We start from the raw sequence: 26,086 nt of genomic DNA, 5'->3' as shown, positions 1-26,086 counted from the left end.
ACCATCAGCAGCGAAAAATTTGTTCTGAATTGTTGTGTTATTGTAATGAAATATTTTACCGCTACTTTGCAATAGTTTTATATCAATTAAAGAATAAAGGTATCTATGTTTTACACTCCGCTTAGTTTCTGTTAGAAAATTTAAATTTGATTCGTTCTTAAAAATTATTTAAGAATTAATTTTAAAAACGTTATAATATTACCGGCATCACGCATTTATTGAAACAATTAGTTTTATTTTCTATCTGACATTTAAATATATAATATTATGCTGATATTGGAATCTATTATATTACTTATAAATGGCAAATGTGTTTTTATTCTTCGTTAATTTTATTTTCTTATTACGTTCTATCACGTTTCCTTCATGAAAAGCATGTTGCTGGATTACTTCAGGTTTTAAACAGATTTACCGACTTAAAATGTAAAACTGCTTTAATTCTAAATGAGAACTAAATTGATTCCGCCTTTGCAACATTATCAAAAATGTTTATTGAAGTTTTATAAGGCGATTGTAATAATTTGTCAAATTTTGGTATTTTAACTATTTTTTTTTTATTTGATTTCACGGTGATATAATCATTATATCTCTTACTGCATGTAATAATTTTGTTCAAATTCATTATTCTAGATATTTTACTATTAGATGTTTATTGTGTAGATATTTTACTGTTTCTATCAAAAACTGTTATATAATCGACAATGTTAATATGAAGTAATCAAAATATATAAGGAAATTTGTTTGAACTATGTCATTTCCAGATTTATTTGTATTAGGAAAATGTATTTGTATTTGTTGATTTGCTTATTACTTACTCAAATAATTGTCACACTTTAATTCTGTAAAGTGGAATATAAATAATCACTGGTTACTTAAACTTAAATTGTTCCTGCTCAAATTATTTATTTTATATTTTGTTTGTCAAACACACATAAGTTTCCCTTCTAGATTTTTAGAATTTTCATTTCATTTTAAAAATCTGACTTTTTTTCACGTGCAAAAGTTACTTTTTATGTTTGTTTATGTAATTTTCATTTGTGATATTTAATTCAGTTTGTATTGTGAAAACTAAATATATAATTAAAATTTATGATGTATTTACAATTTATTTCATAATTTTTTTATGTAGTTATTAGTTTTGAAGATGTGCTGTAGATTTCAAACATGTTTATATTGAAACCACAGATTAATTGAATTTAAAATTTATTGTCCCCCCCCCTTTTTCTTTTAACTATTTAATAGATATTACCATTCCCATTTAATATTTATACATTTCAACAATATGTTCCAAAGAAAATTTCTTGCGAACTTTGTGCTTTAAAGTGCTTCTTGACTCATTTGTATATTATTCTACTTTTCGTAAAATGTTAAGCAATGTAAATATTATTCTATAATATTTATATGGAAATTTATGTAATATTATATTTATTACTTTTGACTTGCATTATCACTTTTAATTTCTCTTCAATTTATTTATAATTAATTGAACTGAAATGTCAAAGTATTAACCGTCTCATCTTAAAGTTCCTTTTTTTTTTTTTCCTCAAATAGAATGGAAGTAACAGAAAATAATCTGCAAACCCTTGTAGGGTATTTGCAACATACATTGAGTCCTGATCCTGCTGTTCGTAGACCAGGTATGCATATTAAACACTAAAATATTTATTTATTAATAGAAAATCTTATTGTAATTTTAAAATAGACTTTTGGATATTTCATTATTCTTTTATTGTATATTTTTTCTTAATAAATGTATATATTTTATTTAATATTCACTTTTCTCTATTATTTTATTGAGCCATTAGTTGTTTCCTGGTGGCTTTTAAAAATTATGTACTTAGAGTGTTCTGAAAATGTCTCTTCTGCCATAAAAAATGTATAGTATATTAATTTTTCAATTGGTATAGTATTGGAAGTTCTAGTACTTGGATACCTATTTGTTTATATGTAAAAGTTCAAATTTTTTATGCTAAATCAAGTTTTTCTAAGTCCTATGCTTAATCAATTTATCTATATATAGCAACTTTCCTCTTAATAAGAAGGAGAGAAAATTCAATATTTATTCTAATTTGATTACTTAACTGTGTATTTGGTTGATACAATTAACCTTATCATATTCATTTAGTGGACCATTTTCTGAATTTTTATGTTGTATTATGTGTGTGACATGTTTATTTCTTTTTAAATATTTGAAACATTTTTGTTATAGCGGAAAAATTTCTGGAGTCAGTGGAAGCTAATCAGAACTACCCTGTTCTGCTTTTAACATTAGTAGATAAAGCAGATGTTGATATGACTATTAGAATTGCAGGTGCTGTTACATTTAAAAATTATGTGAAAAGAAATTGGAGAACAGTGAGTTTTTTCCCTTCCTCTTTTTCTTTATTATAATTGCTGCCATTTGATATATGTTCAATGATATTTAATAATTGGCATTATACCAGTTTGGATCTAAAAGGCCAGTATTTTTCACGAGGCAAACAGGAAGCATTATAATACAAAACAAGCCTCTGCATAATAGTATTGGTCACCATGAGGCGACATAAACATTTGGTAGCTACTTTTAATTTAAGTTATATTTTGTAATATTTATATAGTATTAATTTTGTATATTTAAATGATAAAAGAAGATTTTATATGGATATATTCAAATGCCTTCTCCCCCCCCCCTTTTTTTATATGAACTTCTTTTAATGCTATTTCATTAATCCAGCAATCTTTTGGTCTAACATCTGCTGAATTAGTGTAATTTTACCATATATGTCCTTAATACTATGCTTCTTGTCTAACCATAACAATTTTCATGTTTTGTTTCTCTATTCATACAATTTATTTTTCAAGCATTAATATTCTATTCTTTGAACATCATCCATTTGTTATGATACTATAGAGAAATATTATTTAAGAAATTTTCTTTATTGATGTGAGCTATTTTTTATTGAAATGATTTTTGACTACTGCTGGCATGTTTTATAGTCTGTATATTTTCTGTAGGCAGTTCAAGGACATATTTTGTACCTCATTATTGGTTGTCTGGTACCAGTAATGTGGTAGAAAACGTGACCTTGAACCACTTACAGAAAATACACAGACTATAAAGAGGGTTTTAAATACTCGTTAACTTGCATAGCCAAACCAATATTATGATTTCAAGTGGCTGCTAATATAAATCATTATATCGAAGCATATAAAGCTTCAGTATTGTAAAGTTCTAAAATCTGGTCTTGGAATTCCATTAACAGTTAAAATATTTAGCTGTAAATTTGACTTTAGAAAGTATTCTTGTGTTTATTATCATCTGTGCATGTAAAATCTGAACAAGTTCTGACATCCTTGTGTTATTATAATATAGAATGCAAGTTCAGATAATATCTTCTAAACTAAAATGCATATGTATGAAATTTGTTTCCAGTAGACCTTATGTTGCTTCAAAATGGCAATATATGGTAAAAAGACATTTCAACCTTTTTTATTAAGCAGCTTCATATCTATGTTTTCTCTGTTTAATGATTTTCATTTTTATATCTCTGGACCTCAAATGCTCTGGATGTTCAATTATAATTAAAATGTTGATATTTCTTACATTTTCAAAATCAGTTTAAATAATTTTTATGAAAATTTAAAATGATGCTGTATAAAAAAAAATGGATATTTTTTGAAATTGATTTTTTTGCAACAAAAAAGGCTTTTAATAATTTAAATTATATCTTCATTCTTTCATTAATTAAATTACAGAGTCAAGATAATTGTTGTAGCTTTTGTTCTATCATTGCATTACAAGGAAAGTAGCATCTTTGAATATTGTGTGTTATAAGTTTATGTCATTTTGATTATTAAATTGAGAAATCTGTTTGTTTCCCTTTTTTTAGGTTGATGATGTAAATAAAATTCATGATTCTGATAGGGAAACTATCAAACAGCTGATTGTGAGTTTAATGCTTCGAAGTCCAGAACAAATTCAAAGACAGGTATATCTAGAGTGATTTTGTTGACATTATAAAGTCCAGTATTGTATGTTGTATGATTTAAAACATTTTAGATAACATTATTTTAAAAAATTGAAATTATTACATTAAACATATGTTTTGGCTAATCTTAAAGTTGTTGATATAAAATTATGGAATACATAGATTTCATTTTTAAATACAGAAATTCAGTGCACTGTGCACTGTAAATTACTGGTTTTTAAATTGTAATTTTAATCAAGTATATTATTTATTTTAAAATGCCTTGTAATCACATTCAAGGTTTGGATTGGTCATAATTGGATATCGCAAACTACTGAAATAAACTGGTTACCTTGTAAATGTTTTTTAAAAAAATCAAATTTCTGGATAAAGCAAATTTAAGCCTATGGTAAACAAGTAGCATAATTCCCTATTGCAAAAAAGGTTGTTCCTAAAATTGCTTGAATTAATTTTTAATTAGTGTGTGCAGTGACTTTGCATTAACTGATAAGTAATTCCTTTCTATATATTTGGAAATTTCTCTACTTAAATTTAAGCACAATTTCATATTGGCATCAGTAATTTAGCTTTCAAATTAAATTTAATGTTGTTTTTTTAAAAATATTTAGATTTATAACTATTTAGATCCATCTTTCTGTACAGAGAATGCCAACTGCACAGTTAAATCTTGCCATCAGAGTCCAGACAATGTAGTTGATATTGTTTCTATCATCACATGCAATTCAGTAGAATAAAAATGTACTTCATTGTATTATGTCGTGATACTGCAGTTTTTGAAATTTTGAGACCTGTAAAATAAATAAAATCTTCATTAGGAAAATCATTGTTTTTAAAAATTTTGTAAGTGCTGTTATCTTTTTGAAAGTACCCAAAATGTCAATTACTGGTCATGTGCCTCAGGTAACTGAATTCTAGATATAATGATATCCTATGTAATTCTTCATGTATTTAACTTAAGCTAACTTTGATAATAATTAAAATATTAATAGAATCCAATTATTTTAAAGCTTAAATGTTAGTGCCTTTCTGGTAGTTGTGTCATATATAGATAAGATTTGGCATATTCTCTGTTGAACTTAATTAACAAAATTATGCTCGTAAACTTAGATCATATTCCAATCTATATTTTTTATTTCTCATGTATTTATTTTCTGATTAAATCTATTGCTTCTATTTGAAAGATAATTGAAACCTTCTTTCAGCTGAGTGATGCTGTTAGTATTATTGGACGAGAAGATTTTCCACAGAAATGGCCTAATTTAATTCAAGAAATGGTTGCACATTTCCAAAGTGGTGACTTTCATGCTATCAATGGTGTACTCCATACAGCACACTCATTGTTCAAAAGGTATAAACCTAACGTAATTTTCATTCTGTAAATTATCTTGTTCTTTTTTTTTTTTTTTTTTTTTTTTTTTGCAATGGTATGGGTTGCAATTATATGGGTATTTTTACTATCCCCCCACCCCAAAAAAATAGATTGCTCATTGAAAATAAATAAGTTTAAAAAAACGATCTTAAATTGATTCAACATGTTTTTCCAAGCAATTTTTTGGAATTAATTCTAAATACTGTTATACACAATTAATTTTATGCTAAAAGAATTTTGCAAGAAATTTTTGAATTTTCGCAGTAGACTGAAAGTACTTAAAAATCTTCCTATTTTGATTTTTTTTTTTTTTTTTCAATTGCCATGTACTACAAATTATAATTTTTAATTGAAATTTTTTTGTATTTCAATAAATTGTTTCAAAATTAAATAATTACCTCTATTTGGAAATTAAATTTTATTATGTATGTGTTATTGCAACTCTTTCTTCAGTCAGTTGTAATATCCTGCATGTGAAAAGAACTGTGATAATTCTTAGTTTCAGCTTTAGTAACTGATCGTTAAATGAAAGTAAAAAAGGTTATAAGGATGTCATCATAGAGTTTTCTTGTAATGTTGGTAAAGAAAATGCTGCTTTACTTTTATACTTTTCATTTTATTAAGCTGCAAGCAGATGCATAGATTCTGAACAAGATTCAGAAGTATGAAGGGGAGTTGGTAATATCAGGTGTCCACTTATCATAACCCAGTAATTAATTCCTTAACCATTAGATATAAACATATAATTTCAGTTGAAAAGAAAGTGCTCTGAATGATGGAAAGAATTGTATTCTACATTGTTTAAATTTTTTTGGGGAAAAAACATGTTTTTCTCGACAATTATTTGGAATCATATTCTGAATATTGTTATAAAAAATTATTCTATGCTAAAATATTTTTTGAACTTTAGATTTTTGACTATATATTGAAAGTATTTAAAATATAGAAGTAATTTTCATAGAAGAAGAAATTTAAAGAAAATTAGAAAGTCTAAAGATCGATTTAACTTCTGATTCTATAATAATGTTTAGTGAAATATTCTTGACCATTATAGGGTTATCCCCCACCCCCCATTCTTCTGCTGTTGAAATTTAATGTTATGGAGCTTTCAAAGCAGTATTTCTGTCAATTTAAAATAATTTCATTTGCTTTCTGAAGAAAAAAATAATGAAATTAAAAGTTCAGAATTTAGTTAATTTCAAAGGATATATATATATATATATTTACATTTATTGATTCAGATAGAATGTAATTATTTATCATTCCTCTGTATAATTATTCATCTTTCCATTTTGATGTATATATTTATCTACAGTGGCTTAAAAATTAGTCAGTGTGTATGATTAGAATGATCAGTCTATGTAATATTTCTGATATAGAGAAGGAAACTTCTATACTTCTATTATAGAAGGAAACAAAATTCATCCCTTGTTTGTTTTTTTCATTAATTTTTATGTTGTATAGTAGTCACATCGTTTCTTATTGCAATGACATTTTATATATTTAAAAGTAAATTTTAGGTTGTTGAATATTTTTTCTCATTTTTGGGAATTCTATATTTTATTTGTAATTAGTGTTCATCTCTTTATTATTGGATAATCTGCATAATACATTTTTGCATTTTTAGGTATCGATATGAATTCAAGTCGCAAAAGCTATGGATTGAAATCAAATTTGTTCTTGATAATTTTGCCAAACCATTAACTGATCTTTTTGTGGTATGTTAATATTTAATTTCCTCATCTATCTTTTATATGAAAACCTTGTTGTAGCTCAGAATTTGCCCTTTCATTATGCTTTTTAACTAAAGGCCATGTTTTTTTTAATATGCAGGCAACAATGCAGTTAGCTGAAACTCATGCAACAAATGTGAATGCTTTAAAAGTTATATTTAGTTCCCTTGTCCTCATCACCAAGATATTCTACAGTCTGAATTTTCAGGTAAATACTTATTATCTTTTTATATTACTCTTACTTTTTTATTACTCTTATAAAACTGATATTCACCTATTTTTTAAAAGAATTTTTTTTATTTATTTATCTTTTTCTTGTTGGCAAGATATTTCATTTAATTTCATCCTGCAATAGTTTAATGTGGTATTAAACTTGCAAACTTCTATGTTGTTTTAAATAAAATATATTTTTAAGTTTGTGCTTTGTAATTTTTTTTTTTTTTTTTTACTTTAAGTATTTTAAAACTGAATTTATAGAAATTATGGGGTTTTATGGAAGTTAAATACTGCTTTATTATGTTCGTAATTAAAACTTAAGTACATAATATTTTTAAAAAATCAGTTTTTTAAAAATCTTCTTAGCATTTTTGGCTTTAAACAATAATAAATCTAAATTTTAATTTTTAATATAATTAGGCAATAGAAATTAAAAATGTATTATATTTAAATATAAGAAAATTTTTAACTATGAATTCTTATTATTTCTCTTCTTTACTTGTATTTTTGTTTTGCTTTACAAATTTTTCCTTAATTTAATTGCAGCTTTTGATAGCCTGCTTTTAATTTTAAACTTGCTGTTATCCATTATGATTATATAGTATAATTATATTCTACCTTTTTTTTTTTTTAAGGATATTCCTGAATTTTTTGAAGACAACATCAAAGTATGGATGAATTATTTCTTAAAATTGTTAACAATTAACAATGAATTACTCAAAACTGGGGTAAATATTTTTTTTTTAAATATAATTTGCTGTGTAGTATGATTTATAAATTTTTTAGAAATGATAAACATGTTTCCATATTCAAGTTTTTATTATTTTAATTATAAATGAATAATTTCAAATGAAGTATTTTAATATAAAATTTATTTATTTAATGTTATTGAGATATAAAATTTATCATTTTATGTTACTGACTTTTTGAATTAAAATGCCATCATTGTTTTATGTGTAATACGAAAGAATTTTCACAAAATATATGCTTTCTTCTCTGTAAATAAAAGTTGGAAAATAGAGCAGAATGACATAACTTTCCAGAGTATTGCTTATATATATAGTTTTTTTTTTTTTTTTAATCATTCTGTGGGAATTATCTCATTGAATAAATGATATGCATTAATAACTAGAATTTTCTTTTTTTAATCTATTTGATATTGATACCTTTAATGATATATGACTTGGAACTTTTAGGAAGATGAAGAAGCGGGTCTTCTAGAGGATTTGAAATCTCAAATATGTGAAAATATTGGTTTGTATGCACAGAAATATGCTGAGGAGTTTGCGGAATATTTACCTGGATTTGTAACTGCTGTTTGGTCTTTACTTACTACTGTAGGACAGCAAGTAAAATATGATTTGGTAAGTAATGCTAATGACAAGTTGAAATTAAAATGATTTTTGGATTTATGTGGGATGTTTGTGTCAAACTTTATTAATGCCATACATATTTAGAGAATAATTATTAAAACTATCTGCTTTTTTTAAAATTTCATACAATTATCATGCATATTCTTTTAACAATGTGATACAAATGTAATTGCATTGTTTTAATTATCAATTAATTAAATATTTTGTTGAAAATCATACCGAATGTAAGAAACTGAGTAATTTGTTAAATAATTTGTAATCCGCCACTTGCTGCAAGTGTAAAATGTATTACCCCGTTTAATATTTATCTTTCAAATATTTATAAATGTTCATACTATCTTAGTCATGATTGGAATTTTGACTATTTTTGAGAATATTGTGAAAATTTAAACTATCAATGTTTGTGTTCTTTATTTTTAGAGAAACACATTATCATTCAAGAGTTCTATGAAACTTTTTAAATAATTTTACTTATTCATGTCAACTTATTTTAAAAATACAGGTTTCATTAAAAAAAAAAATACTGCATGATATTGATCATCAAACATCCTGTCTTAAGTTTCCCTTATGGTTAATGTAAAAAAAAAAAAAAATGTGCATTATAATTGACCAATAAATGTTGGAACTGAAAAGAAAGTTATTTCTGATATAAAAATATAAGGTTTTTATTGAATATATTTATTTGATAAAAGTTTTGTAAAGTCTAATCCTTGTGAAAAGAAAAATTGCTTATTTGAAATATTTTTCTTTTCTCTCCTCTGATCACAGGATGATTTAATGAAACATAAGTGCTTTAAGATATTTGTTATGTTTTTTTAAAGGAAATGCTGATAATTTTGTTAAAAAATTTTTTTTTAGTTTCTAGTGAATAATAAAATTTCCATCTTTATTATAATATATCTGTTTCTATTATTATCTGAACCGTGTTAGTTAATACAGATTTATTTTAATTAAAAATCAAAATTACTTGCAATATATATTACACTTTATTGTTTTGATTTAAAACAAATATAGAAATTCGGTTCCAATACCCTATAGTATGAAAATTTCCTCATTATATAGATTAATGTGTATTTTACTTTTCTTGATTTTTTTAAATAAAATTATGTAAAGAGACAGTTTTATAGCAATTATTGAAATTTAGATTATTTCTTGCTTGTGCATTCATACAAGTTATAATATCCAATTATGTTAATCTCAGTTTGAACCGTATGCTTAAAAAATGTTTTTTTTCTATAAAACTTACTAAACATAGATTTATATTTAAAAGAAATGTCAATTTATTTTTGATCTATTTATTTTTGTGTATAAGAGGAAATAATATTATTAATCTTTTTCTTTCAGTTGGTGAGTAATGCTATACATTTTCTTTCATCTGTTGCTGATCGACCAAATTCCAAGCATTTGTTTGAAGCCTCTGATGTACTGAGCTCTATTTGTGAAAAAGTAATCATTCCTAACATGGAATTTAGAGGTATGTATAATTTCTTTTATGTGTCAAAAAACCTTGTATATTATAGTTAAAAAAAAAAAAAAAAAAAAAAAAACTTGCATTCTGTTTCAGCTTATTTAAACTAAAATTTACATTCTGAATAAGATTTTCATGCAGATTGTGATGTGCAAAAATGAAAATTTGAACTTTTAATAAAATGTCAGTAAATCAATTGAATATTTTCAGTGAATGATTTGAGTGTTGTTGTTTCTTATGGCACTTATCATATACAAGCCCACTGATGAAATCATCGATTTTAAGCCGAGAGATCATCTCTTGTTTTAGTAGCGCCATCTAGGGCCAAGAGTACATCTTAGTTATTCATGTGTCACATTCGCTTCCACAACTTATTTTTTACGGGGAGGGAGGGGCTGCACATTCACACGCCTCACAGATGAACAACCATGACCAAACCTGGGATGCCCAGATGACCGGGATGACGCATTATTCCTATTCCAGCTTGATTTCAGTGTATTTATAAGAAATTTCAGTTATACAATAACTTTTTTTCTTTTACAAATTAAAATTATGTGCGACTTATAAATCAATATGCACCTTCTCTAGTTAATTTATTTCTTTTGTTGATTAATTCAGATTAGTTTTTAAAAATATCTGGATGATACTCAAACTGTTTGTTAATAAAAAATTATTTATTTTAGACTGTGATGAAGAATTATTTGAAGATAATCCTGAAGAATACATAAGAAGAGATATTGAAGGTTCAGGTATGGAATGGAATCAGATATATAACAAATATTGATGCTAAAAAACCAATTGGGTTGGGAACAAAGCATTTTAAGAAAACTTTTTTTTTTTTCCATATGTTTTCAAATAATTAATCCATTGCAAAGTTACTATTCGTTTGACTTGATTATCAATCATTTGCTGTTTCATTTCACTTGAATGTTTTCTGAAATTTATTTTATAAATTCTTATTTGATGAAAGAAAATAATTTAAAACAGTAATTAGCAATTTGTCCACTTGTTAATATCATTCATTTAGTCATTTCAAACAATTCTGAGGAAATTATCTTATTACTAGAAATGAAATTACTGTTTTAAATTATGTTTGTACAATAAACTTAGAGCAGTCTGATTATTAACTAAACCTGCAAAGTGATAAAATTGATTGAAAGAATTGTTCCAGTTTTTAAATCTAAGAACTTTGTTAAGACTTCATTTTGTGATATTTTTTTGAAAATGGAGGTTGAAAGCTAGGTGACCATTAATGATGTATTTAGGGGTTGTTAAGACTATATATGAGATGAAAATTGGTGAAATTAGGTTGAAGCTGTAGTAATAATTCTTTGCTTTTGCCAGTTATATTAAATATATTAATATTTAGATTAATATAAAAAATTTTAAAATATTTTTATCAAGGCATTTTTTATTGATTTTTTTTAAGCCCAAAATATTATTTATTAGAAATTCAGAAGAATAAATAATTAAAGTTAAGGAATAATTTGTTTAAATGAATTAAATTTAAAATAATATATATGTTTTTATTTATTTATTTTCTAATATGTAGATATGGATACCCGAAGAAGAGCAGCATGTGATTTAGTGAAAGCTCTTGCAAGGCATTTTGAAGCAAACATTACACAAATTTTCTCTAATTATGTTAATGCTATGTTGCAGGTAATGATTTATATTGTTATTCATTTTACTTTCCAAATAATTGTTTGCTTTCCACATAACTGTTGCATTCTGTTGTTGTTGGATCTGCATCTAATATATTGAGTTGCATATATTAGATTTTCTTATGCATAAGCTCTACTATGACAATTTGTTTACTGTAGAAGTTTTTCAGCTGATTATTATCAACTTCCAAATGGAATTGTATGACAAAACTGACTGCTTTTTCTTCACTTGTACAATTTAATTCTTGCTGTTGTTTCCACCTTGCTTGTGATGGAGAATGTGCCAATTTTGTTATTTGGTTTTATTTCTAAATCTTGTGTTTGGATCTTATTCTAAAATAGCAAGTCTTAAAGTGAGAAGAAAAAAATAAAGATTTTTATATTTTTGCATAAATTGGGAGTTTTAATGTATTATTAATGTTCAATTTATGTGAATTCTGTTATCAGAAGTTATTGATGGAACATGAATTTTCTAATCGAGATTTTAGTATATCTAAAATTCTATTTTGTTTTTTCAGGCGATATTTTTCAGTATATTTTTTTTATTTATTTTCATGCAATATATTTTCAATCATAGTTATATTTTAATAATTATTTTAATTTTTTGTAGAATTTTTAAAGAAAATATAAATAAAATTTAAATGTTATTGAATGTAACATATATATATATATATATATATATATATATATTCAATAATTCTTCATTTATGCAATAAAGATAATGCTTTTCATAGAATTATGCAAAGGATCCTAATACTCATTGGAAGAGCAAAGATGCTGCCATCTATTTAGTAACCTCTATGACTATTAAAGGCCAGACAGCAAGGGTAAGAAAAGTTTGTTTTTTATAGTTATTATAATTGTGTAAATGGAAATAGTATTTGAATATCTTAATCAGCATGGTAATGAAGGAAATCCAATTCATATGACTGTTTTGTACCATATTTGCTTCTAGTCAAAGATTCTGATATTTAATTGGGCTTCAGACATGTCGAAGATACTTGGTAGACATTCACATATGACAAATATTAAGAATATGACAATGGTTAGAAAGGCTAGAAAAACTGGTTACAAGATTGTAGGTCTTTTGTAAATAAATAACAACCAGTAAGTCATTGTAGATATATCTTTATTTTGAAGATAACTGGAAAAAACATATTATTGCAACTGATGTTGAATATTTTAATATCTCATGTCCAAGAAATTGCATTCAAATTTGACTATTAAAATATTCAGTATACAGTTATGTATGAATTTAAAAAAAAAAAAAATCATATTAACTGCATACTAGCAATTAATTGCCAAAAGTGTCTTGTTAGTTTGATTATGTTCACTGTTGGTTTATTGATTAAGCTTAAAATTGTCAGTTTCATGCAGTTAATGCACAAGTAGCAAAATATTTTTAAAATATAATCTGTGGAAATATAATTATTTTATCTTCTCAAGTAAAAAGTACATGTTGAGAAAATGTAAAGAAAGAATTTGGGGGAAAAAATGAATTTGAAAATTTGATTGTTTTTGAACCTCTATTATGTTTCAATTACAGAGTAGGGTTGGAGCAATTATGCCTATGTATGTATATTTATCTCTATGAATATCGAAATGTTATTGAATATTGTGAACGAAATTTGACTTTGAAAACTGTTTGAAGGAAATTTGGAACATAAGCTCTATATAATCTATAGAAAATTTTTAAACAAATTCTCAATAGAGAAGATATTTTTGTCTTAAACGCATACTCAATTTTCATTTCTATAAATTTAATAATTTAAATAAATCTAAAAATCCTGAGAATCAAAATAAAAAAGAAAACAATTGCTATCAAATTTGTAATGTTGAACTTTCACTTTTCTTGTTTTAAGATAACATTAAAAATTTTATTGGATAAAAATTTTCAGTTAAGAGACTTTAGGATGACATGATTAATCTTAATTTTTGAACACTTTTTGATCATTTATATTAATATTTCAAGAGAAATTTAGAGCATAACTAGCTTAATAATTTTTTTATCGTATATTAAGAGATCTGTATATATGGATGGATGCCAAAAGGTAAAAAGAGGAATATTTCCAATCTTAAATCTAGACTTGGATTATCTGATTTGCTATCTGGACAAATGGGGGAGGGGCTAGGTATTTTAGCAGTTTTATAATTTTTCATTGCCTTGAGATTTTTTTTCTTTTTGGAGGGCATTTTCATGGTTACCTTATTTTGTGCTTTCATTTGATTTACTAGGATATGTATTTGAACATCTTCAATGTAAAATCAAATGTAGTTTAAATTTTGGGAAGGTATTGTGGAGAATTTTTTTCTGTTTTCAAAGTTATTTACAGATCAATTTTTCCCAGATGACTTACTGACTCATAGATCAGCAGTCTTTTTAAACTTTACATTTAAATATTAAAGTGCATTAAAGGTTTTATAACATTTTAAGACCATTTTATTTGAAACTGCTTTCAAATTTAAATACACTCATTACTGAATCCAGCTGTTTTGAAGGTCATCCAAGATTAAATGCATTATTTCACTTTATTATAATATGTATTACTTCAAAATTGCATGTTTAGAAATTAAAATCAATGAGATAATTAAATGCCTAATTTTGGGATTGGTAAAAAAAAAAATGACACTTTATTCCTAAAAGCACTTGCAGATCTTAATTCAGCCCTATTTAAATCTTCTAAAAATTGTAAAATTATTATATCAGGGAATTTTTTACATAATTTTTTTTTTTAATTTGTGTACAATGCTCATTCCAATGTATTGAAATTGGTATTGGTTTTTCACACTGCTGATTTGAACTTTCAGCATGGAACAACTCAGACCAATCAGCTTGTAGATGTGATTGATTTTTTCAATGGACAGATCTTACCTACTCTTCAGTCAGCAAATGGTAAGCATTTTATCCCTTCCATTGCAATTTTATCTCTGTCTGTTAATATTTATTTTGGGTGCAATACTTCTATTTATTATATAATTTTCCTGTCAATTTATGTAAAGGAAATCTAAATAGTTGTGTATTGTTTTTATTAATTGTAGCAGATTATCTTGTTAGAAATCAATAAATACTTACTATTAAGTCATTTATATTATTTTATGAAAACTGAGAATGAGCTTGTATATGTATGTGTTTGAAATACATGAAAATATGCTAATAATAATTTTGGTGGAATTCTCCCACCATTTATGATATGAATCAAATTTCACTGAATATTGTGGTATTTGATGCAAATGGTTAGAAGATAAAGCATTTTGAAAGATAATATATGCCATGTATATACTTGAATAGTATGGGCTATTAAATCAGAAAATTAAACTATTTGTTACAAATTGTACAGAATTAAAATTTTTATTTGTTATTCTTCTTATTTGGTGCATTTATAATCTTGCAATGCCTTTGATAAGATTGTTTTAGCCTTTAGATTTACACTGTTGCATAATGAGAAAATATTTTTATTTATTTATGAACAGTAATTTAATGATTACCATAACTTGCATATGATGGAGTTATTACTGTTTTATGTGTATTATGTACATTTGTTACCAATATATACACTTTTTTATTCATAAATTCATTTTTAATTTTATGATTTACAATAAAATTCAATACAACAATTTTTAGAAAAATTTTATATTATGATGGTTTCTTTCTTTTTTCAATGTGAACTAACTTTTTGATTTCTTATTTTCAAATACCTTCAATCTATGCCATTGCAGGGCTTTTTTTTTTTAAAGGAAATTTATTAGGGACTTTCTAGAAATGATTTGAACAGAATCTAGAAAATTTATTATTAATCTTTTTCTTAATTTCATTAATACTATTTAAGAAAATATTTGACAGTGTAATTGTATATTCCAATTGTTTTGCTCCAAATTTTCTTGATATTTGAAATAATATGGCTATGTTTCCTTAAAATTATGGCCATTTTGAAATTAAAACTTACTTGGAATATTATTTACTATCAAGAATGTTTGCTGAAGAAACTGTCAATTTGAATGATAGCTTGTTAAGAAAATACAATTGAATTTTTAAAAAGTTTTATTTACTATTTATTAGCATTTTTAATGTCATATATGTGTATTATTGTACTGTTTCTCCCCCATTTAAATGTTACTGCAATTTTCTTTTAGTGGATGAATTTCCTGTTTTGAAAGCTGATTCCATAAAATATTATGTTATTTTTCGAAATCAAGTGAGTTACTTATTGTTATCTTTTTCTTTAAAATATCATCATATACATTCCTCTTTTATAACTTTTCAATATTTTCAGTTACCAAAAGAGCTTGTTCTGAATACATTACCTCATGTTGTCAATATCCTTCGATCAAAAACTTCAGTTGTGCATACATATGCTGCTCATGCTATTGAGAGGATTTTCACTATGAAAGGAGAAGGAAATGTACCATAGTAAGTAATTAAATGATGCATAATATGAGTAGAAATGCTTTGCTAATGTTTTACTATTACATTTTTTTTTCATAGTTAAAATAGACTCAAAATAATTTTTTTCTTATTTAGTACTGTAAATGTTTTAAAGATTTATTTTCCCCAGATTATTCTCCCCAGATTTATTTTTCAATATAAGATTTAAAAACGATAGTATTTTTCCTATTTTAAGCAATACTAATTTTCTCTTTAATTTAGAATATTTTAGAATTTTAAGAAAGAAATAGGTTGAAAATATTAAGATGTTTGGTATAAAATTATGTTTATTTTTTTTAGAAAAAATCAATAGAAAATCAGTTATAACAACTGTTTTATAAATGATTTGTTTTAAAATGAGTTTTTTTAATGACTTAAAATATCAGAAAATAAAAATGACTGTCAAATTTCTTTTCATTCAAATTTAAAAACGAATTTTTAAATAGGATTCAAAACTATACTTAGACTTCAAAATATATTAATTTATTGTAACCAATTGAATGATAACCAATTGAAAATTATTTAGGAGGGTGGAAATATATACTGACTTCAATGATAAAGCAAAAGGGAAACAATTGAATATGTTTAGTTTAACCACTGAAGTAAAATATGAATGTTTTATAAATAGGATATTAAGCTTTAAGAATTTAATTAAGTAACAGGAAAATTTCTTCATTTTATTTATATATATATCTGATGTTGTACAAGCATTTTATTAGTTTATAAATTGAATTTTAAACTGTTATATTAGCATTAAAAATAAATTAATGAAAATTGGAGCTGCACATGCTACTACTAAAAGCACAAAGAATTTTCTTCATCATTGCCATTAAAATAACTGTAATAAATACTTCTTTTGCTCTTTTCCTAGTTTTCAGAAAACAGAACTGCAACCAATGGCTGAATTAATTTTAAATAATTTATTTGCTGCTTTTGAACATCCTAGTTCTTCTGAAAATGAGTATATCATGAAAGGTATGTTCACTAGTGTTTCTCTCTCTCTCTCTCTTTGAGTTTTCATTTTTAATCATTTTTAAAGTGCCATTATATTTTGACTTTTCTAGCAATCATGCGAACATTCTCTCTGCTTCAAGATGGTGTTGTTCCATTTTTAGAAGTCTTGTTACCCAAATTAACTATGAAATTAAATGAAGTAAGCAAGGTAAGAAATCATAATTTTCTGCAAGTATTTCTGTGAAATAAATTTAAAACATAAATATTTTCTATAAACAAATAGGAATACCTTAAAATGTATTTACCTAAGATCATACATATAGGCAATATAGCTTTCGTTCATCTTTGCTTTCTGTTAAATGTAGTTTTCTGCAGTAGTTTAATATATTTTCAGTTGAATTTTGTGCGCATTTTAATTTTGATGTTTATAAACTAGGTGTAAATATAAAGGTGTGAATATTTTGGTTTGTAAATTAAACAAAAGAAAAAAATACACTTTTAATGCAATTAATTTTTTAATACATTAGTATTTCTAAATTAATTTTCTTATGTTATAAGATATAATTTTAAAATAAGTAAGTAATATGGAACTGAAGTTAAAAATTCTTGAATGTTGCTAATATGATTATAATATTTTATCTAATCCATTATATTCATGCATATATATAATAAATTATAAAATAGTTGTAAATCTTTTTGCTTTGTAGTATATTTTAGGAAATCTCTAGCATTTCTTTACAGTATCTCTGTATCTTGAATGATTGTTTTGCCAAAAATATTCCATTTATTTATAATCAATTTGTAATTCAGTATAAATACACAATTTCAAACTTTTAGGTTTTGGGCAGATTAATGTCATAAGTCATCAGATAAAGATTTTGAAATCCATTGCTAATTAAAGTACTGGATGCTCTTCCATCTTCCCCCTTGAACTTTGATCTCTCTCAAATATCTCTACATATTTTAAGTATAAAGAAGTAAATAAAATGATTTCATTTTAATTTCTCTATTTTAATAGCTCTAAAAAAAGTTGATTTTAAACTATATTTAATATAAAAATATTTATTGATAGTAGTTTTCCGATCTATAGCATATGAGTACATTTGCCGAATAAAAAACAGTATGAAATAATGAAATTATAAATAATAAGAGCAATTGTGTTGAACTTGACAAGTTTTTTTTACTTCTTTACATTAATATATCTTCAATTCTTTGATGTAAATGAGCAAAACAAATCTAGATCTGGCAAAATTTGATTCATGTCTGTCTTCTGACTTATCTAATCAGGCTGATCTAATTAGGTAATTCTTATGTCACATTCACCAACACGCTATAGCTACAACATTAAATATAGAATTTTGGATTAGGGACATATAAATAAATAATGCTGAACATATTCTACAATTTTGCTTAATGATACTTTTGAATTATTTGGATTATTAATCTGATTTTGCAATAATACAATCCTTGAGAAATTTTTTTCTACATTATTTTTGATACAAGGGGTTTCTTTTCTCCCTTATGTTCCTCTTAATTTATATTTTGTTATAAAGTTTCATATTTATTGTTACTTCAATTTTGTATGATTTTTTTTAAATTTGAGAATATGATTTTTCTTTTTTAGAACCCAAGCCGGCCTCATTTTAATCACTATTTATTTGAAACTCTGAGCTTAGCTATTCGTATTACTTGCAATAGTAATAAGATGGCTGTTTCAAAATTTGAAGAAGCACTTTTTCCAGTTTTCGAAAATATTTTGCGACAAGATATTCAAGGTATTTATTTATATTTAAACATTTCATGCTAAAATGTTACCTTTCATTTTTATTTAAAAATTGATAGTATTAATAAGAATTTCAAATTATGAATTTAAATATAATGCATTGCTCCCTGTGTTCGGGAATATAACATGCATTTTTAAAAAAATATATATAGATTAGATATAGAAAAATAAGATTAACTGATGAAATGAATAATCTTATAGGATAGTAGCCTTGTTTTTATCTGTCAGTAAGTATTAGATGAGACATGAATGTTAACAAACATTTTAATTTAGTTAAATAAAATGTTCTATGAAAAAAAATGCATATAAAATAACATCCATATAACATAAAATAACATGCATATTTGTACATGTGAAATAGATTATTTTGATGAAAGTAGTATTGTAATGCAAAGAAAGAGTTACAAATTCAAAACAATTCTCATCGTATGAATAAGACAATTTTAATATAAAGAGATTTAATATGTTCTCAAGAAGCCACAATTAAAGAAGAACTAGGTTCTTCTTTAATTGTTAGTTCTTTAGTTTAAACCATTGACAAATTTATTGTCCTGAGCAAATACTGCAATTATTTGTTAATATATACCATAATTATGAACAAAAATTATTATTAAATCATGCTTCCAGACGGAGGAAGTATTTTTTTTTATTAGTTATGTGTATAAATACTCCTAGGTATTTTGAATAACATTTATAAAATATGTTCCATCACAGTCATATACATTTAAACTCAATCATTAATAATGGCGTTCTATAATGTCTGTTAATATGGTATTAGTTAAGAGCTGGAAATATGCTCATACTTGATTTTTAATCCTCTGACCTCTTAATTATTTTGATCTTATGGTAAGTTAGAAACATTAATTTCTAAAGTGAATGATTTTAATCTTTTGTATTTAGTTATAAAATCTCTTATTATCTCTTAAATCTTAAGCATAATTTATTCATAGATGTTTTAAAAATATATATGCATTAAGACAAATTAACTGCTATCAAACATGAAACAATGAAAAGGTTCAGATAATTAAGGAACTTCTTTGCAGATATATGATTTGTCTTTGGGGCAGTGGATTTCTAACTTTTTAAAGCAGTCGCTGCATTAAAGGAAATATGTATTCTCCTTTCATGATTATGTTTCAAGTTCTTCAGATAATGGTGCCATTAAACCTGACATAAAACTTTATTTTGTGTCAAATATTTAATTTGAAAATATCTACTTATACCTTTAAAACTAATTCCATTTAGAATGTTCCTACATATAATGTGTATATTAGATACTTCCCTGTTTTAACTATTAAAAGTTTTTAAATTCCTGAAAATGCAGAAAAGATTATGAAAATATAAATATCTGAAAATTAGTGACGAAAATATGAAAATCGCATGTAAATGTGAGAAAATTTTAAAGTCTGCAAGCATGTGTCATATTTCAAAATAAAATGATTTTAAAATGAATTCATAGTATTTATATTTGAATACACTCTCTTTTGCAGAATTTGTTCCTTATGTGTTCCAACTGCTATCTTTGTTCCTGGAATTTCGAGATCCTCCCGTCCCAGAGCATTATATGGAACTATTCCCATGCCTTCTCTCTCCTGTCTTATGGGAGCGAGTGGGGAATATTCCTGCACTCAGCAGACTCTTGCAGGCTTTCATAGAAAAGGAAGCTCAACGCATTGTCGCCTCACAGAAACTGGTATGCAAAAATTAACACTTTATGTATTCCATGTGTAAAAGACTTTTTTTCCCTTCCTTCAAATATTTAGATTAAAAATATTTGGATAACTTTTTCCCAAAATGTAATCTAGAAGCAGATTTTAAAATGCTACTATTGTTTATACAATGATATGCTTGAAAATGGCAGATTGAATAACTTTTAAGGAACCTTTAATAACTATGTTATGCTAAATGTAATAGTTAATACAGTACACTCACGAGTATCCAGCCTAATGTGGTGAAAGAGTAGATTAGATGAGAAAAAAGCCGGATAAGCTGGAGTTCTATGAACTCATTTCTTTTTCCACCAATACCAGAAGACAAAGTTTTTATATAAAATCTTATTGTTATAATACCTATTTTCTCACTTATTGAGTTCTAAGCCCTCCATTTTTCTCGAGCCATGTAGAAGGCAAACATGGCTGTGGCTCGGTGAATGAAAGAAGCAGTTGCCGGTAACATGTCGTGTTAAAATAGAAGACTCTGTACTTGTAGTTTATATAATGCACTGCATGTTTCAAGAATTTATTAGAGAAAAAGTGAGTTAAAGGGTATAAAGTATTCACATTTTAACAAATTCTGTAATGACTAACTCAAATGTGAAAGCAGGGGAAAAAAAAAAAAAGAACATTCATAACATTAGGATTTACATTAACATTTTGTTAATGTAAATCACAGGCCTGATTCTTAAGAAAATTGACTCAAACTGGTTTTATTTTTCACAGATTACACTGGTATGAAAAAGTAACCAAGAGTCAAAACTTTCAGTTTTTAGTTTTTGAAAAAGTCCTTAATAGATGACTGCTTCTGCAAAATCTTGCCTTCCTCGTTGAACGATAAAAGAAAATTACTCTAGTAGTATGAAAGCCATATAGTCGTGAACCGGATACTCGGGAGTGTACTGTGCAAAATTATTGGATGAGCTTGCTTTGCGATTAGAACTTCAAAAATTGATCTATTTGTATTTAGCATATCGGCAAATAATTTGTCATTAATTTGTAAAATGTGTATTAAATTATATGAAGAACTAGAAAAATTCATATTTTATCATTTATTGAATTATCTGTGTTTGGGGGAAAAAATTCAAGGAGCTTATTTTGCATTCAGAAACAAAAATGGCAGTTATTATTTTGAAGAAATAATCAACATCTTGTTAATACTCTTTTAGTATACTATTTATTTTAAGTCATAAGGACATTCATTGTGATTTATGCTTTATTTTGGTCTTTTTGCAAACTGTGTATTGAATTTCCTTGATTCTTGTTTGTTTACTGTGCTTAATTTTTAAATGTTTTCAATTTTATTTCTTGTCAAGATATTTTGTCCTAAATTCTGTTTGGTTTTATTTATTTGAATGATAACAGTATATGCTTCGAGTAATAGAATAAAATAATATATGCCTTACTTGAATTAAGATTAAATGTACATAATTATTCATAATTGTAGTTTGCTCATTGATAGCTTTGTTTGTTTCAGAATGGTGTACTAGGTGTTTTCCAGAAATTAATAGCTTCTAAAACCAATGATCATGAGGGCTTCTTCATATTGCAGAGGCTAATTGAAAAACTACCTGCGTAAGTCTTATTCCTTCTGTGAACCACTTTTTAATTTGAATTCAATTACTGCTGTGAAAGGATCCAATTTTAAAACACTAAGTTGTTCTAATATATATATATATATGTGTTCCATTTCTTTTTTAGAGAAACTTTGAATGAATATCTCAAACACATATTTGTTCTTCTTTTTCATCGACTGCAAAATTCTAAAACAACAAAATATGTAAAATGTAAGTTTTATACTATTTACTGTTTTTCAAAGAGAAACGACTGATGTATTTTTTTTTTTTTTTTTAATTTTATTAATTTGTCATATTTTCTTATTTTTAGGTCTGTTGTCTTTCTTCTTTCTCTTTACATACAAGTTTGGACCAAGTGCCCTTATATCACTTATTGATACCATTCAACCCAAGTAAGTGTTAGGAATCCTTACTTATTTTAATCAAGATATTCTTCCTGTGTCATGTCTGTCAGATCTAAAATATTGGATATATTTCAGAATGTTTTCCATGGTCATTGAAAGGTTAATCATTCCAGACTTGCAGAAAGTTTCTGGAAACATTGAGAGGAAGATTTGTTCTGTTGGAATGATCAGATTACTTACGGAGTCTTCAGAAGTGATTGATGGATGTTATAGCCAATTCTGGTTTGTAAATTTATCATTACATTTAGTAACAATTTGAATTTGATATACATTCTAAATTAATTTCTCAGAAAACTCATATGAATTGAAATGAAACTGTGATCTTGATTATCACTGCTTTATAAATAAATGTTATAATTTGAATATTCCTTAGTAAAATATTATCTTTCTGAAATAAATGCCTTTTTCTACAATTTTCTAATTATTATTATTAACTTTCTCAGTTTCTTCGGTTGTTTCTGAATAGCTTTGTGAAATTCTTCAAAAAATAGAGTTAGTAATATCTTATCTTGTTATTAAAAAAGATCCAATCTGTAATTTAGCTTTTCCTTTCAATTATGTAATATTCTACTGTTGTACCTTTTTGCTGTATAAAGTTTTAAAGGCTTTGACTTATTTACATTTTATTTCAAATAATAATAATTTCAATGTAATTTTTCTGTGAATTATTGAACTAGTTCGAAAGCTGTTAGTTATTTTGTACAAAAGTAATTTTACATGTGAATTGCAAAAAATAACCCACTATATGGTGAAAGTTTGAAAGAACACCCCTTTTAAGATGTGTTAAATACATTTTTCTTAAGATTGTTAATCTTTGTATCTAAAATGTATTGAAGTCATTCTAATTTCATTATTTTAATAATAATTATGGGTTTTTGCGTGACTAAATTTAAGTTGTTTGTTCAATATATTTTACTGTAGAGATTGGCAGTTAAATTTTAATTAAGAGTTATATATTTTATTTAAATCTTTAATAAATTTTCTTTTCAATTGCCTTATTGTAAAATATTTAAATTGTCTTTAATGAAAGGAAAGTTTTTTGTATTCGCTTTGGTTCTGATGAAAATGCATTGTGTATGAATTCATACAGGGGTCCTCTTCTGCAAACTCTGATTAGTTTGTTTGAGCTTCCTGAAGACGACAGCATCCCAGACGATGAACATTACATCGAAGTTGATGAGATGCCTGGCTACCAAAGTGCGTATTGCCAATTGCTCTTTGCAGGCAAATCAGAGCATGATCCTATCAATGGGCAGGTAGCTGATGCCAGGCTGCACTTAGCACAATCGCTGCAGAAACTATCAGCTAACCATCCTGGAAAAGTAAGTTTTATTGTTGTTGTTGTTCAATTTTAATTTGCTGATATTTTTAGATTAATTACTTTGTGTAAATTGTAATTTTGTTTGATGCAAAAATCATTCAAATTGCTTTATAGGACATTGTTTAATCTAAAGTTTCAAAGTTGGAAACAGGACACTTTGTAGATTGTTGATATTAACTGGGAAATAAGTATTTCAAAATGTTAATTATATTTTTAACTAAAAATTAATCATGATTTTACTTTTGTGATTATAAGAGCATATTATTGTACAATTTTTACACTTATTTAAATTATAAAAAATAAGTTTTTAAATTAAGGTGTTTTTTTATTTTAATAATTAAAAAAAGTAATAAGTACAATGTATTTACAATACTTTTTAATATTTTGATTACTGGGTTTATACTTGCATGCATTGTGTTATTCTTTGATACATTTTTTTTTGTGTTATTGCTGATAAAGAAATATAGAGATAAATGAATCAAGCCTAAACCAATATATTATGGTGTTCGGATTAAAAGTTTGAAACTATTTATTTTAAACATTCCTTTTATATCAAGATGAATCATTTATGCAGTAAGAAACGAACTCCAAAACAATATATTGGGATGTAGTTGTTTTTGCAGAATATTCCTGAAAAGAATCAGTCCACCCATCCCTACTTAAATAGAATTCAAGTTGTCTATTGTGTAACAGGTTCAGAATTTTGAATGGTGAATTGAAAATCAATAAAATAATGGTTATCTTCTTAAAGCATGGCTACAACCCTATGATTATCTGATATTCGAACTTTTTGTTTAGGATTAATTTATTGATACTAGCATGATAATTTGCAGATTTATTGATATGGTTTGCTTTTCTGCTCTGAGTATCATTTATTTTTATTGTGCCTCTGAATTGATGAATTAAAATAAATAACTGGTTAGTGATTCAATAGGAGAAAAAAAATTCTTTTATACATTATTGAAATATTGCATTTGTAAGCACATTGCAAATATATAAAGGTTGTTATTATAATATATTGTGGTAAAATATTCAATCTTTTGTTGTTCATGACTAAATTATAACTTGTAATGTTGATTTAGTCCAATTTTAATGAATAAATTCAAAGGTTTTTTTGTTTTGTTTTTTCATTATGCATAAATAACCATTAATATTTCCTTTCTTTCAGCTCCCAACGTTGATTTCTTCTCATCTAGCTCCAGAAGCTGCCCTGCATCTACAGACCTATCTCCAAGCTGCAGGGATCGTTTTGTCCTGAAAATGGATGTGATAAATGAATGTGATGTCAAAAGACTGTGAAAGACATTGTATATAAATCACCAGTTGAACGTTTTTATTGATCGCTTTCTTGATTTTTTTTTTCTTACATGCTGTTCCATAGAACTTACAATGTGTCAGTTTTTCATTCAATTTATTGATTGAAATAAAACATTTTAATTTGACTTTCTTTCTCTACCTTTTTGTAAATACTACTGTTCATTAAGAAAATATATCAGCATTAATATGAAAGAAACAAGGGGATTCATTCTATTATGACCCTACATATTTTAAACTTAGATACATATTTTAAACTTAAAAAATGTTCCAAATGAATTAAAGCGTTATATTTTGTGCCATTTCAATCAATAAATGTATTTCTGAAGAAAAAAATAATTATGATGCTTTAAATTTGTATGGTATGTATTGGTATTCCCCAAATATTTCCATGTTTAAAAAAATCATTGCACTTAAAAATATGAAAATATTTTGAAGGGTTATATTATAAATTACCTTAAAAAGGAAAGAAAAAAATCCCTAAAAAGAAATTTTTAACGGATCAAAATAACTTGCAACCATTTTAGTATGTGAAACTTCTTTGTATTTCAAAAGTTTAATTTTTTATAACAATATTTTCTTTAGGTATTAGTTTATTATTATTATTTTCTCATTCACAAAGAGTAATGTTCAAACAATTTAGTTTTGAGATAGAAAAATCTCTGTGTCTTAGATAGGATTGCTAAGGTGCTGAGAAAATCAGGAATTTTAAAATTCATCTATAAAACAAGAAATTTTGAAACTTTCCTTAAACACTGAAAAAGTGCTAGAAAATTTAAATTTCTTTTTTCTGTCTCTAAAAAATGC

At 25.5% G+C, this 26,086-nt stretch overlaps 1 protein-coding gene across 1 annotated transcript; it reads left to right on the top strand.

The window, feature by feature from the left end:
• Nucleotides 1-25,407, top strand: LOC129963865 (exportin-2-like). The gene is made up of 26 exons (XM_056078443.1): nucleotides 1-99; nucleotides 1,552-1,637; nucleotides 2,210-2,355; nucleotides 3,870-3,968; nucleotides 5,171-5,316; nucleotides 6,965-7,055; nucleotides 7,171-7,278; nucleotides 7,922-8,014; nucleotides 8,483-8,650; nucleotides 10,004-10,133; nucleotides 10,811-10,876; nucleotides 11,680-11,789; nucleotides 12,526-12,618; nucleotides 14,600-14,684; nucleotides 15,923-15,984; nucleotides 16,063-16,199; nucleotides 17,086-17,189; nucleotides 17,279-17,376; nucleotides 18,793-18,943; nucleotides 20,442-20,644; nucleotides 22,141-22,238; nucleotides 22,365-22,450; nucleotides 22,551-22,632; nucleotides 22,720-22,866; nucleotides 23,735-23,966; nucleotides 25,134-25,407. Exons 2-26 carry the CDS (start codon nucleotides 1,553-1,555, stop codon nucleotides 25,221-25,223), a joined length of 2,910 nt encoding a protein of 969 aa, XP_055934418.1. The 5' UTR covers nucleotides 1-99; nucleotide 1,552; the 3' UTR covers nucleotides 25,224-25,407.
• The last annotated feature ends 679 nt before the right edge of the window (nucleotides 25,408-26,086 follow it).

Source organism: Argiope bruennichi, chromosome 3 (assembly GCF_947563725.1).
Source record: "Argiope bruennichi chromosome 3, qqArgBrue1.1, whole genome shotgun sequence".
Lineage (NCBI taxonomy): Eukaryota > Metazoa > Arthropoda > Arachnida > Araneae > Araneidae > Argiope > Argiope bruennichi.
This window is presented reverse-complemented; position numbering and strand designations above follow the sequence as displayed.